General features: G+C 42.2%; 2 protein-coding genes across 11 annotated transcripts in view; one reads left to right on the top strand and one right to left on the bottom strand.

The window, feature by feature from the left end:
- LOC124303631 (elastin-like) overlaps nt 1-4,580 on the bottom strand; it is a 98,913-nt gene extending 94,333 nt beyond the window's left edge. The window contains exon 1 of one of the 2 annotated variants that reach the window (XR_006907949.1): nt 4,522-4,576. The gene's annotated coding sequence lies outside the window, so the exon portion shown is untranslated. Of the gene's footprint in view, nt 1-4,521 lie in introns of both variants that reach the window. The other variant, XR_006907948.1, reaches the window with a different exon arrangement.
- LOC124303627 (cAMP-specific 3',5'-cyclic phosphodiesterase) overlaps nt 1-12,777 on the top strand; it is a 276,613-nt gene that overhangs the window by 146,295 nt on the left and 117,541 nt on the right. For 4 of the 9 annotated variants that reach the window (XM_046761071.1, XM_046761072.1, XM_046761073.1 and 1 more), the window contains exon 2: nt 5,396-6,788. The exons of the other annotated variants lie outside the window; for them this stretch is intronic. In XM_046761071.1, the coding sequence (XP_046617027.1) occupies nt 5,788-6,788 (1,001 nt within the window). In that variant the 5' untranslated portion in view covers nt 5,396-5,787. The remainder of the gene's footprint in view (nt 1-5,395; nt 6,789-12,777) is intronic. 9 annotated transcript variants of the gene reach the window in all.

Raw genomic sequence — 12,777 nt, forward strand, 5'->3', positions numbered from 1 at the left:
GATCACCCTCCTCGTGTCTCGTGTTTGTTTTTCGTTATGCCGCAGTCCTTTCGCTCTACTGTGTATAAATTCACCGTTTGATATATTTCACGTGTTCTGTCTAGTGACGCGGTTTCGCGGTGAGTTATTCTCGTCTATGATAAAATAATTTCACGATAAATAGAGGAAGAAAAATTATGCCCGATGGCCTTAAGCCCGAATGCATTGATCATTAATCCACATTGAAATTTATGCGGCTAGCGTGCAAATATCCGCAGTGACCCGAACTGTGTCTCTATCTTTGAAAACGCTTGCGCTTCCTGGAGGAAAGTTGTGTAATTGAAACAGGTAATCGTACCGCTTTCGACCAGCGTTTTCCACGGGAGGTAAATTTATCGCTCCGTTCTATCTTTTGACGAGAGGATAAATTCCATTTATCTGTACCCGATGCAATGACGGTTGGAAATTATGACGGTAACGAGAATGCTACCCTCACGTTTCGTCCCTTTCACGAGACAGTAACACGGCACAAGTGGCATTCGAATCGATCCTCTCATAGATATCCACGTGTCCTTGGGTGGGTGGGTGGATTTACCTATCCTCGTTATTTCACCTCGACAGACAAGGACCTTGCGCAAGGGATTGTTGAAGGTTGTCGTTCGCGGAGTCATAATTTCCCGACTGCTTTTCAAACCGGCGCAACTTTCGCCGACTCGAATTGGTTTTTGAAGCTAATTTAATTACGATTCAAGGTCTCCGATTTCTTCATTACCGCCATCAATCAAGTTGGACGATCGTTTCGTGATGCGCTATTTGTCATAATCAATTGTCGAACGATTCGACCCGATGATTATCGACGTCCATCATGTCTTACGTCCGTAAAAGCCCACATACTAGTTTTCGATCCAAGTATGTCGGTATCGTTGTCGGATTTCGCAAAACTGGTAGCCTCAAGAGACGATGAGCATACCACTGCCACTTGAGCGTTATCTTTTAATTGTATAAAAAATCATCGAGCACCCTTACCTACGACTTAATCCTGGATCTAATGAAGTGTCGGGTAATGATTGAATACCTTTTAAATTAGTCAAGGCATCGGTATGGTCAGTTTGCTGAATTGCTATTCTCAAACATCGCAGTCGGCAACGTTATTAGTTTCGCTCCTAACAGCTTGCAATTAACCCAGTTCAACGCGTGGCTTTAACTGACAATGAGTAAGAGTATTTCTACGTGTTCACAAACGAGTGTTCAGAAGAGTAGGAGATTAGAAGATTAGGTTGACAATTCGTAAATATCGTGTGAAAAATTGCCCCACTTTACGCGAAAAAATCAATATCAGCAAATATACACGACAGTACGTTAACGTTAATCCTGTACGTTAACGATTCACGAGGCCGAGTATAAGGTGTTTTAGTGGATACTTTCACGATATTTCATCCAAATGAATTAAATCCAGATTCTCAATCTGTTTAATGGAAATCGATTATTTGCACAACCGTAAGTGTAATTGGTACATATCTGACAGCCATTTACCCGTATATCTATACCCGTACAGTGTGTACACTTCGGTAAGCGGGCCAATTGCCAATATCGATCGATCCTGATACTCATAACGCGATGCAATCGTGACGTCTTCGTTAAGTTTCGTCACGTTAATTAGCGTTATTCTCTCCGAGGATGGGGAAGTTTATGCGCCCGAGAGCATTTGAGAAAGGCTATATACATACCGCGCCGCGACGCTCGCTACTCGCGGCTTGAAAATCAAAGTTCGCTAAAAGGCGTAATAGATTCTGAAGGCATTCTGCAAATACGTTAATTGGAGTATTTAAGAGTCATATTCCAGTACGCGTTAGAATTTCTGAGGGTTATAACGTATCAAATGCGTGGCAATTACTTGACAACAAAACGGCATCACCGAGTGACAGGAAGCAAATAACAAATACAGCGATTCTTTCGCTCGTATGGAAATAATATAAAAAAATTTCGTAATTGCGGGTATAGCTTTTTTTCTGACGGCAATTAAATTTGTCGATAATTTCGAAGAAAACGAACAAATTTCGCATTTCGAATCAAAGCATGCTTGTACCATTTAAGGTCGGTTTCTGGGAGGGTAAACCCTCTTCCATTTAGCTAGCTCTTTCCCCAGGCATATAATGCAGTTATAGGAGATGCAGCCGTGGCGGTCTGCAGCAATCGACCGAACGATGCCCGGGTCGCGTTGCATTCAGCATTGCCGTATTTTCAGAGAGCTTGCGAAGGACGAGGCTAATCGAGTGGAATGCGAACAAAGGCGCAAAAAGTACTCGATTACTTGGCGAAAAATCTACCATTCCCTGTCGAATTCAATGCTTTAACTGGTTTCAAATATACGTGGAAGAGAAATGCCGGTGCAGCGCTGCTGAGCGCGAGGAAAACCGCGACGAGTGTTTTATATAAGTGAGAATTACTTCGCGGCTTTACTGAGAAAATTAGGATTTACACGGGTCGCAAGTTATGGCGCGTTATGGTAATTCGACACTTCTTGCATCGCCACCTTTCGAAGCTTCCGCATATAATAAATAACGGGGCTTCTTCGTTCGCTCATCCCATTTGGACAAGAGTGGATTTATCTTGAGGTTATCTCTTTCGTGGAAGCCTCGAGTCACTACGGCTTCGCTGCTTCACCCTAAAATATTGGGTTACCGTGTAAGGTAGCCTGGATTAGTAGAAGTGAAAAAAATCGAACCGCCCTCGAAGTAATTTACGCATCGCGTGTAGAAAAGCTCGAATCTCTCGCCTCTGTAAAAACACGTCACTCGTCGACGAGATCTAACGCCAGAGTATTTTAGACACCCCAGGCTGCTCGCGGAGCGGTTTTCGGGCGGGAATTTTTCGCGTATGTGAATATTTCAAGAGTGACGGGAAGGTTTTTCAAAATTTGAATCCTCGCTCCGACGGTCGGATGTTTGTCCGATGATACGTAAGAGTCTGCCACCCAGGTTCGAGCAGTCGCGCAGTCTAAATATAGAAAGCCTGCATAGTTGGCGTGCTTGAGCTCCGAGTTGCAAAAGATGCGTCTTTCTCGAGGCCGGGAAATCTTCTTTCCTCAGGTCGCTATACACCTGGATTGTGTAAATAAATCGCCACACCTGTTCCGAGTAACTTCCTTCCATGATTGTAATCGCAGCCGCCATCATAGGTCGTAAGTTTGAACATGCTTAGAACACGGTTGTTTGTACCAAGCCGAAAAGACAATGGAGTCTCGGAATTAATCGAGAACGATAAAACCGGCAATTAAATCCGAAGCTAAAAAATAATTACGCACTTCCCACGACGTTTTGCTATCGGACTCGGAGATGCACGCGAGCCGTTAATTTCGCTATACGTTACACCGTGCAGAACTGCGCGGCAGGATACTAGATGTTATAGGAATTACGTTTACGTGAACGTTACAAATTAAATTACGCGTTCAACCACGAACCTAATTTACGTGACTCTCGTGGCAAAGTTTATAAAGCCACGCTAAAAGTTTAAACAAATTCCACGCGCCGTTCTTTCATCCGAAATTTAGCCTCGTTAAGAGCTCTGCGGTCGGGAATATTTCGTCACTGACATTAAATACTTTACAAGCAGTATTGAATAGCAAGTGATTTATCATTTACACCCTTCAATTCGTTGTACAGTTGGCAAATTTTCACCGGAATTTCTACCATTATGGGATGCAAACTACCCTCGAAGTATCACCTTTTCGAACTCGGTGTCACACATTGACAAAATTTTAGGCCGCTTGTTCGTCACTTAATAATAATAAAAAAATTTACGATAATACGAAAAGCGTACCGATCGGAGATCCTATCAGAGAGCGCGTTGAAGGTATGGGAAGCAATTTATTTCGCCGAAGAGTTTTCTTTATTCCGTGATCCACTGGGGAGTGAACGGAATGAAAGGACACTCGATATGTGTATCGAGGGATACACATATCTTCGGCATTATATTGACTCTGCAAATTGAAAGGTATTTGAATTCGAAACCAATCAGCGGGCCGCAGCAGAAAGCTTCAGATATGGATTTAAACAAATCAAGCACTCAAAGTGTAAGGTATTTGAATAAAATTAGCTGATTCTAACACCTGACTTTTCCGCTCGTCGTTGAATCGATGGAAATGCGGGAAGTTGAATGGTTTCCCACGGTATACAAAAGTAGGTCACAGGATAATATAATAATGATAAGATGGCAGAAGCTTTGGGAGTTTTTGCTGAAAAGGGAATTGAATAAATGAACCAAGAAACCATACATGCCGTCCGAACGCACGTGCTACGTTAGATTATTAATCTTGTTGTCGACACTGAAAAAGGTCACCGATAACACACCCGATTAATCATAAAATTGCTTACACCGATCACAGACTAAAATTATCTCTACGAAGTTGAGGTACCTAATGTTTCGCGTTTTCGTTCCAACGCTATATTCACGAGGTCGACAGCCCGGGTCAATAAATTTTTTCCCCCTGTAACCGGGACCTGGTGTTATCCCGTCATCCCCAAAGCATAGCTGGGTACGTACCTACTCTTCGTCCACAGTGACACGACACCAGCTCTCTCCGGGCGGCCTGCCACTCGACTATTCATGCCTTCAACTTCGGTGCCGAGAGGTTCTTCAGCCAAGCGATATTTATAAAGATAAAGTTAGCGGGAAAACGTACCCAAAGCAACTTGCAACGAGTTCCGAATTAAAACTGTCGTCCTTGAGGCGGTTACCTCTCTAACCGTAAACAACTGAGATACCTTTGAGATTTTTACCGTGTTCTGTTTTTGCATTTTTTTTTTTTTTTTTTTAGCTCTCATGATCATTTCTAGAATGGAAGATTTAAATCAAAGAGTCCCACCTTCGTCAGAAGTCGTATTTATATATGATACGGTTACAATTTTCCCTACGTCGCCGTGAATGCCAGAGGAAACTTTCTTGTTTGACTAGTAAACGTTCCGCGCATTCGTTTCAAGCAATGAACCGACTCACCTAACAGCACTTTGAAATATAACCGCCATATTTCTGGCATTTGACAGGCGAAATTGATGGTCCTGATTTTGGACAGCCAGTAATATAGTTTGACTAATACGCGTTCCCCGCATTCATTTTACGCGATCAACTGACTTACCTAACAGCACTTTGAAATGTAACGAACATGTTTCTTGTCTTCGACAGGAAAAATCGATGGTTCTAATTCTGGATAGCAGATTATTTCTCCGGTAAATGCCTTGTAGGTTGTAAAAAAAATCTCACTTCCGCCACCATCCGAGGATTAAATTCTAGAGTTACAGAAAGAGAGCGATTCGACTCGTGGTTCAAAACCTCTTTCTTTTCTTGTTGGTCATGACTCCGGACACGCAGTTTAAGTGAAATGAAAAACTCTGTCTCCACACGGTTAATTAATTTTCAGCTAAAGGTCTACAGGTCGGAGCAAGGAAATTCATCAGTCTCCGAAGGACTAACGAGCCAACATTCCTTAGGTACACAGTTGAAAAGTTCTAAAAAGAAGAATCGGAAAATTTTCCAAGTACAATACAGCGAAATCAAATTAATCGTTGAACGCGAAGCCGAGAGCAAAATTCTCGGGTCTGAGACGCAAACAAAAACTTGCCATCGCAAGGATATTGAGAACGAGATGAAGAGCAACGCTCAGATGGTTTTCTGACGAATTATTCCCTCAAAAGTTGTTCGAATTATCTCACCTAAATTTTCGTATTCCGAACAACACACTACGAGGAAAAAAATAGCAGTCAAAAAGGTGAACCGGTCTTTTCCTTTGAGTTTTGAGTAGCTTCGACAACAATGGAGGAAGACGACGTCGAGGGACGGCAGACGGAAATGACCAGGGTGACGACACACGTCCAAGAGACAATAGCGAGTTCTGCAAAAACGGTGACCTCGAGTTTGCTTCTAAGTCGAATATCCGGGCAGCATAATTCAGCCGACGAGTCCGACACGGTTGAATACGACTCCGAAAGCGAGGTGGAAAATATTCCAAAGGATGAGGAAAGCGTCCCAATCGTTACGGACGAAAAGGGCATCCGGATATCTGGTCCGACGCGAAAATCGCGGGCTGGAAAGTCCGATCCATCAAGGGTGTCGACTGCCACGATTCAAGTGAGCGCCTCCAGCTCGAGATCAAAGGCGAAGGCTGTTTCGTCCAAGTTTTGTGGTAACAGGGCAGGGCTCTTTGTCACTTCGACGCAGAGTCCTCAATCGAGCTCAAGTCAGGAAGAATACGAACCGGAAGTAAAGATAATACCGAAGCAGCAGCTACTCACCACAGGGAGCACAAGCCTGGTCGTTGCGAGGTCCATGGAGGGCCTTCGTACCTCGAGGAATTTCTTGAGCGCCGACGAGCGTTACAGCGAGGACCGAAAGTCCTTGGAATCGCTTTCCTCCTCCTCGGAGACCCACACGACGTCCAGGAGTCACCATCGGAGTTTTTTAACATCGTCGGAAAAGGATGTGCGGCGTATCGTGACAATGGAGACGCGAAGCAGCGAGAACTTGCAGAGAGAAGAGAGCTTGAACGCCGAGGTTAGGCGCGGACTGTTTGCCAATACTGGAACGGAACGGAAGATTCCTCAACATCTCAGTCTGCCACCGTCGTCTGGAGTCTTCTCGCTCACCAGTCCCGGTGGAAGTGATCGAAGGATCACGATCCTCAGCCCCCACTCGCCTGCTCAAACTCCGGACCTTCTACAGTTTACGATGCAATCAACGCTGAAGACCAGGAGGAAGAAGGCTGTCGTACTGCCGAGGTTGGTGTTACCTAGAAGCGACTCGGAGGTCTTTTTAGAGTGAGTAGTGTAGACTTTTTAGTACTCGATAGCAAATTGAACTTCACCGCTTTCATCGAATTTCGAACGAGCTCACGTGTCGCGTCCCTTATCTTTCGCAATTGGCATTTCATCAGCTGGCTAAACCCCTGCCAACAAGTATAAGTACAGTATCCAAAGGATTGTTGCTTGATCTGAAACACGGTGTGTCGCAATTACCTTTGCGGAATTCTGCAACCTTCCATCGAGTATTTACAATTAGATTTGAATCTTGCTTTGGCTGGATGCGTGATCAAATTTCCCTGAAATTAAGTTCACGAATGCTTTTGTATTGTTATAAATTTTTTCTCGCATACGCGAGCCATAATTTTCTCCACTAGAAACTTGAACTAGAAACTTGTATCACGTGTTGCATTTTCTACTTTTTACGTGCCTGCTTTATACCCTTATTTCCCATGAAAGCACCACAAGCATACACGGTTTTCAATTATGACCTTTATTATTCATTGCAAGCTTGTTCCGTGCTTACTCTTAACGGTCCCTCTCTTGCTCTCTCTCTCTCTCTCTCTCTCTCTCTCTCTCTCTCTCTCTCTCTCGTTTTATGGATTCACAGCGATATTTTTATTACTCGTAATGAAACAAAAACAAAGAACAACAACTTTTCAAATTACACGCTCATATCGTATCGCAGGCTTACTCGAAGTAATTCAAAATAACAGTTTTGCTTCGTTGAAAAACTTCTTTCCGCAGTGTATTGCCCAAGGCGCTTGGTGAACGCACCAATGGTAATTGCGTTGGAAATGAAATCCAGACACGAGCTTTTTATTTTCAAAGAATTATCTAGAAATACTATTTGAGAATATCATTCTTTGCTCTCGCGTGTTTCATAAGCGCTCGCGCGCATCTGCACGCGGGGGAAATCTCATTATTACAGTTATCACCGAGGTGCATATTCCCCGTAGACAAAACTTTAATGCGGCCATATAGATGTCATCGCACTTGTCGCAAACACGAATTCCATACGGCGCAAATGGATAATATAGATTCTAACTAATTAGCTAATTCGTTGTACAATTCGCTCTCAGCTACTCAGCGTTTGTAATGCTTTCACGATAGAGTTAAAAAAAGAAAAGGAAAAAATTAAGTGTGCATCCCGCATGCCTACACGTAGACGTATTGTTTAATAATTATTATGCATGTATGCACAACAATCACAATATTCCGTTACTGAATTATTTTTTCATGGACACAGATGTTGGCACGTATTTTATTTATCTTCAGAAACTGCGTCTCATCGGTAAATTCTGCAATAATAGGAATCAACCGTCGCTATTTCGCATGTTATGTATGAATATTGTTATATGCGTTCTAAGAAAACTCTCGATTGTGAGCCGCTAATCGCTTCGACTTTGGTCACGTGGTGTGATATTCATATTGCAAGATCGTTAATAGATTTGAAACAAATGTTTACGTTATCCGTTGTGCAGAGATACGTATAACGTGATTATCATTAGCGTCGAAATTCATTGAAATGAAATCCCCGATTCATCCGCCCCTCGGGGAGTCGTCGAAAGGTCAATCCAATCATGATTTAGGTGTCTCTAGTGGATGGCAAAACGAACATGGTGAACTATAGGCGAAAGCTAGAATGAGCAGGCGTACCGTGAATATATCTATAGGTATTTTCACTTCGCGGTTTGAAAACATGTTATTATTTTTAAAGTTTCACCGACATCTTATTTTTCTGAAAGCATAATGCATGACATATATTTTAACGATACGAGGAGCTGTCCCGGTAAATCTGTCATGCTAAAACATTCTAAAAATATGCAAAACTTAGGACTTTTGTTTCGTCGCCTGGGCAGCTATAAGCGTGAGTGGACTCATCTGCAGCCCAGCTATAAGCTGACGTATCCAAATTAAATATTATTTTAATATGTCTATTGCAAAAGCAGAAAGTACAACGAAATATTATTACATTATATAAGTAGCACGAAATTGATAATTTTTCAACCATCTACGGATAACGACGCAATTTGGGGCGGAGATTCAACGACACCTTGCTTCGGTATATTAACACCTACGAGTGTAAATTGTACGGAAATTTAAAATGCCGGACCCCCGTGCAAGAAATTTATACGTTCGATGCGAAACGAAGCGGTTAAGCAAACAGGAGCAACGAAAAGGGTGAAAAAAGATTATAACGGATAATTTGATCAAGGCAATTTTTATGCGACGAATCCAGCACATTTTCTACTCTTATGGGGCTAGTGGCTGGCGGGTTCATCAACATACAGACAGCTTGGCACCTTCTCGGGAGTTATCTAACGATCAATCTCGTAGAAAGGTGCGATATCATCTCAATAATGCGCGTCTGAAAAACAGCGAATTTATAACCGCCCTATCCGCATATACCTACCGGTATTTAGTTATAAGCGAGCTGTTATCGAAGGCAAAAATACATATCGCGTATGCTTATCGACCATTTAGTTACTCACAACTTTACTTTACGTAATGAAGCCGATACGGTAACCGCAATAGTTTTGCGCCGTGAACATGTGGGTCAAATGATTACGGCCACACTAGAATCTTAATGGAATCTTTATAGTTTCAACGACAAGCGAAGAAACACTTTTGCGGCAAGGTGGTAAATGGAAAAAAAAAAATCCCAGACTTGTAACGAAAGAGTACAAACCACACTGTTCGGTACTGTAAACCCAGTTTCGGGATCTTTTGGTGTACAGTCCTGAATTAATCATTAGTCCGTTGTGATCCTACGTAATATTGTCCTTTGTCTTGATAATGTAGCGGTATACCGCGTGTTGGATTAGAAACGCCGCGAGGGGTCTCAAACGCTGTCAATTTGTGTAACGTACAAAGGTAACGAGGAAATATTCATTCGCGTATCCATCGTTGACGAGGTGACCAAAGCCGGTAAAGTTTCCAGCTCGATTTGAAAAATTGCACATTAGGCAATGAGAGAATTCTGCAAGAATTATACCGCTCTTCTTACGATTAATTTTGTTCTGGTTTCAATTCTCTTGCGACAGTGAAGTGGTTCCGTAAGAACGGGCTGATAATGGCTTTAGAGTAGGTATTTACTCTGGCTTACAGCCAGAAACGCGTGAATTAACTGACACGTATTTGATAGTTGGATAACGACGAGGTTGTCGGCCATTTCTATGCGACCGGCGCGGGCGGCGCTAAAATAAGAGACACGCTAAATCTCTATCACTGTATACATCGTGCACGGTCAATACGCGCGACCGTGACTTGAACGCTAAATCGGATGGAATGATTAGAGCTTTCACGCTGGGCCGAAGCCGAGACCTACGGATGTTCGACCTTGTGGTACGATCTATTATTGCAACAAAGCTAAAACCGCCGATGAACCCATCCCATTAACCACGTTTCACGCATATCGCATAAAGCCCGTTCCAATATGATTTTGCCCCATGGAAGCACCGTGGATTTACTATAATTTCAATCTTTCACCTTATACGGCATGATTCTTGCTCGTTGTTAGAATAATTATCGGTAGAATCTGTTGTTTTGCATACTCTTATGTTTTGTTTCTCATTCTTGTGTTTCAGGTAAGTGTGTCTAAATATTGCAGTTCTTGCGAGCACTTTACCTCAACGAAAAACGTGAGTTATTTCAAACTACAGAAATTAACTTTCAACGAAAAATTTTCGATGATTCGTCCTCTCCACTAACGTTAATTTTTTTTCCTATATACAAGTGATATTCGGTTGAAAAATAAGTACGCACATTGCGACGGTAAATATCATGAATACGATCCGATTTCAATCATGCGATAAAACCTTTGCACGCGCCATGGTAAATTTTATACTTGTTTTCAATATTCGTTCGTCATAGAACGAACGGACAGGCCAATTAGTGAACGTTTTACACTTCTGACTGCACTCACCCGATAAATGATTGCTCCAGTGGCTCTGGGTAAAAATTGAGGATATTAATATTATACAGAATAATCAATAGACCTGGGATTTTGGGGAAAATATATTTTATAACTAATTGACGTTTTATTGTAATATTTTAAATACTTGTGCGTCTTGAAAAAATGTGATAGACGAATGGGGCGTGACTGGGAGTTACTTTTGTAACACATTTATATCGCTACGTCGCGTAGTTCGGCAATTTACATCAGCACAGGATTTCAGCGTCGGCGAGTAAGCTTTAACGAGATTCCAAAATCACGGTCCTTTGAGCGGGATACAGAGGAAAATACCACGCATCTGAGACGCAAAATTCCAAGGCGAAGATTACCTCGTCACAAAGAAGCAGCGGCACGCAATTAACTTTGAAAGATGGGTTAAAATGTCGCGAGACTGTTTGAAGCTTCTTAAATAGAGACTGCCGACCCCCGCTAAGGGAAATTCCTCACCGATGTTCTTTGTTGAACGTTACTCTGTCTGTAAATTTCCGCGGCGATGACGTGTATCTTATTCGACTCGGTGGATAATCCGCAACTAGTTATTCTGTCGTCCACCGTATCTAAACTTTGCCTAATTAATCTCAGTGAGCAGGGTCATCTGCAAAAGAGATTGCGATCTATCGTCCAAAATTTCCTGGGATCCTACGCATACATATTCGATACCGAAGTTGAGACTTTTACGTGATAATTATATTTGCCTTCGGTAAACTCAATTTTTGCTCAACGATATTTTGACGGACACTTTTCTAATCGAAAACTGTAATACATGAAGAGACATTGCCAAATTTCAAGCGTCGTACAATTATTCGTTTCGCATAATACAGACAATAAAAACGTGTATTTTAAATGGGGAAATCCACCTTCTTGGTGGGACGTGTTAGAGTTGAGGTAAGAACCTTAAAAGAATAGGCTATTGTTTTTAAATTATTTGAAGTTGATTTGGAGGGTGAGCGGGAAAAAAATCGTCAATATCCTAAATAAGATACACCTTAATATACATTGATATTGAATCCCATGAAGAAAAATTTACATGCTGCCGATTACACAATAAAATTGTGGCAGACAGAAAAAGCAAAGCGGCGTGAAGAGGATTGCTGTTTTGATTCAATATCCCAAAAACGTTTCATGAACCGTCAATTCTCACGGTCAGTGAAAACAAAAAACGAATCAAGCAAAGTGTCAGGATCACGGATAAAGTAAGCTGCTTTCGTTTAAAATGTAGCAATATTTCAAAGCGATACAACATCAATTTCGTATGTGTTGTCAGCTTCATTCACGCTTGTCAAACATCAGGTACGCGCGTTTATTTATCAGTAACGCAAACTGTGCGTTCGCATGTGTAATTCGATCACACACACGCCATATCACGGTGAGATTTTCAGAGTACGTTACACGATTCAATAGATGAGATAGACGGAATTATCTCTGAAACTCATATTCAGACTTATGCACCATTGAAATTTGCTTTGTTTTAAAAAATATCCTCTCACCGAAGATATTTGGAAAAACGGGTGAAAATCCGTAGTCCGTATCAGATCTGCGCTGTATAAAGATCGCGATTGAGGTGATACGGAACCCCGGGAATTGTGGTCGGGACGTAAAACCGAAGCAGAGAAAGAACACGCAGCTTTCGAAAGCTGCTTCTTCACCCTGTACGTCACGCCGAGGGATACGCCCGTGCTTACCCTGTTTTATTAATAGGATCAGAGGACTCAATGTCCTTTGGTCCCGGAGCACGCGAAGAATTCTTGGACTACCTTCCAGAATATCTCCTCCTCTTTCACAGACCCTTCCGTACCTTCTTACGACCGCAAATATGCTCTGACGCGTGCTAAACCACTCGGGGATACGCCAATATGGATTCTGAGATCGGAGCTCCGAGCATTCTTATCGGTACTTTACCCGAAACGAAAGAAGTCATTAATCGTCAGTTTTGATATCGCGGTTCGGTCCTGATCCAGACCAGCATTACTGTATGGAAATGAAAAATTTCAGGATCAGATTGATTGATATTTTACATTAATTTATATTTCGTGAAGCGATCCTGAGTAT

This window comes from Neodiprion virginianus, chromosome 4 (genome assembly GCF_021901495.1).
Source record: "Neodiprion virginianus isolate iyNeoVirg1 chromosome 4, iyNeoVirg1.1, whole genome shotgun sequence".
Lineage (NCBI taxonomy): Eukaryota > Metazoa > Arthropoda > Insecta > Hymenoptera > Diprionidae > Neodiprion > Neodiprion virginianus.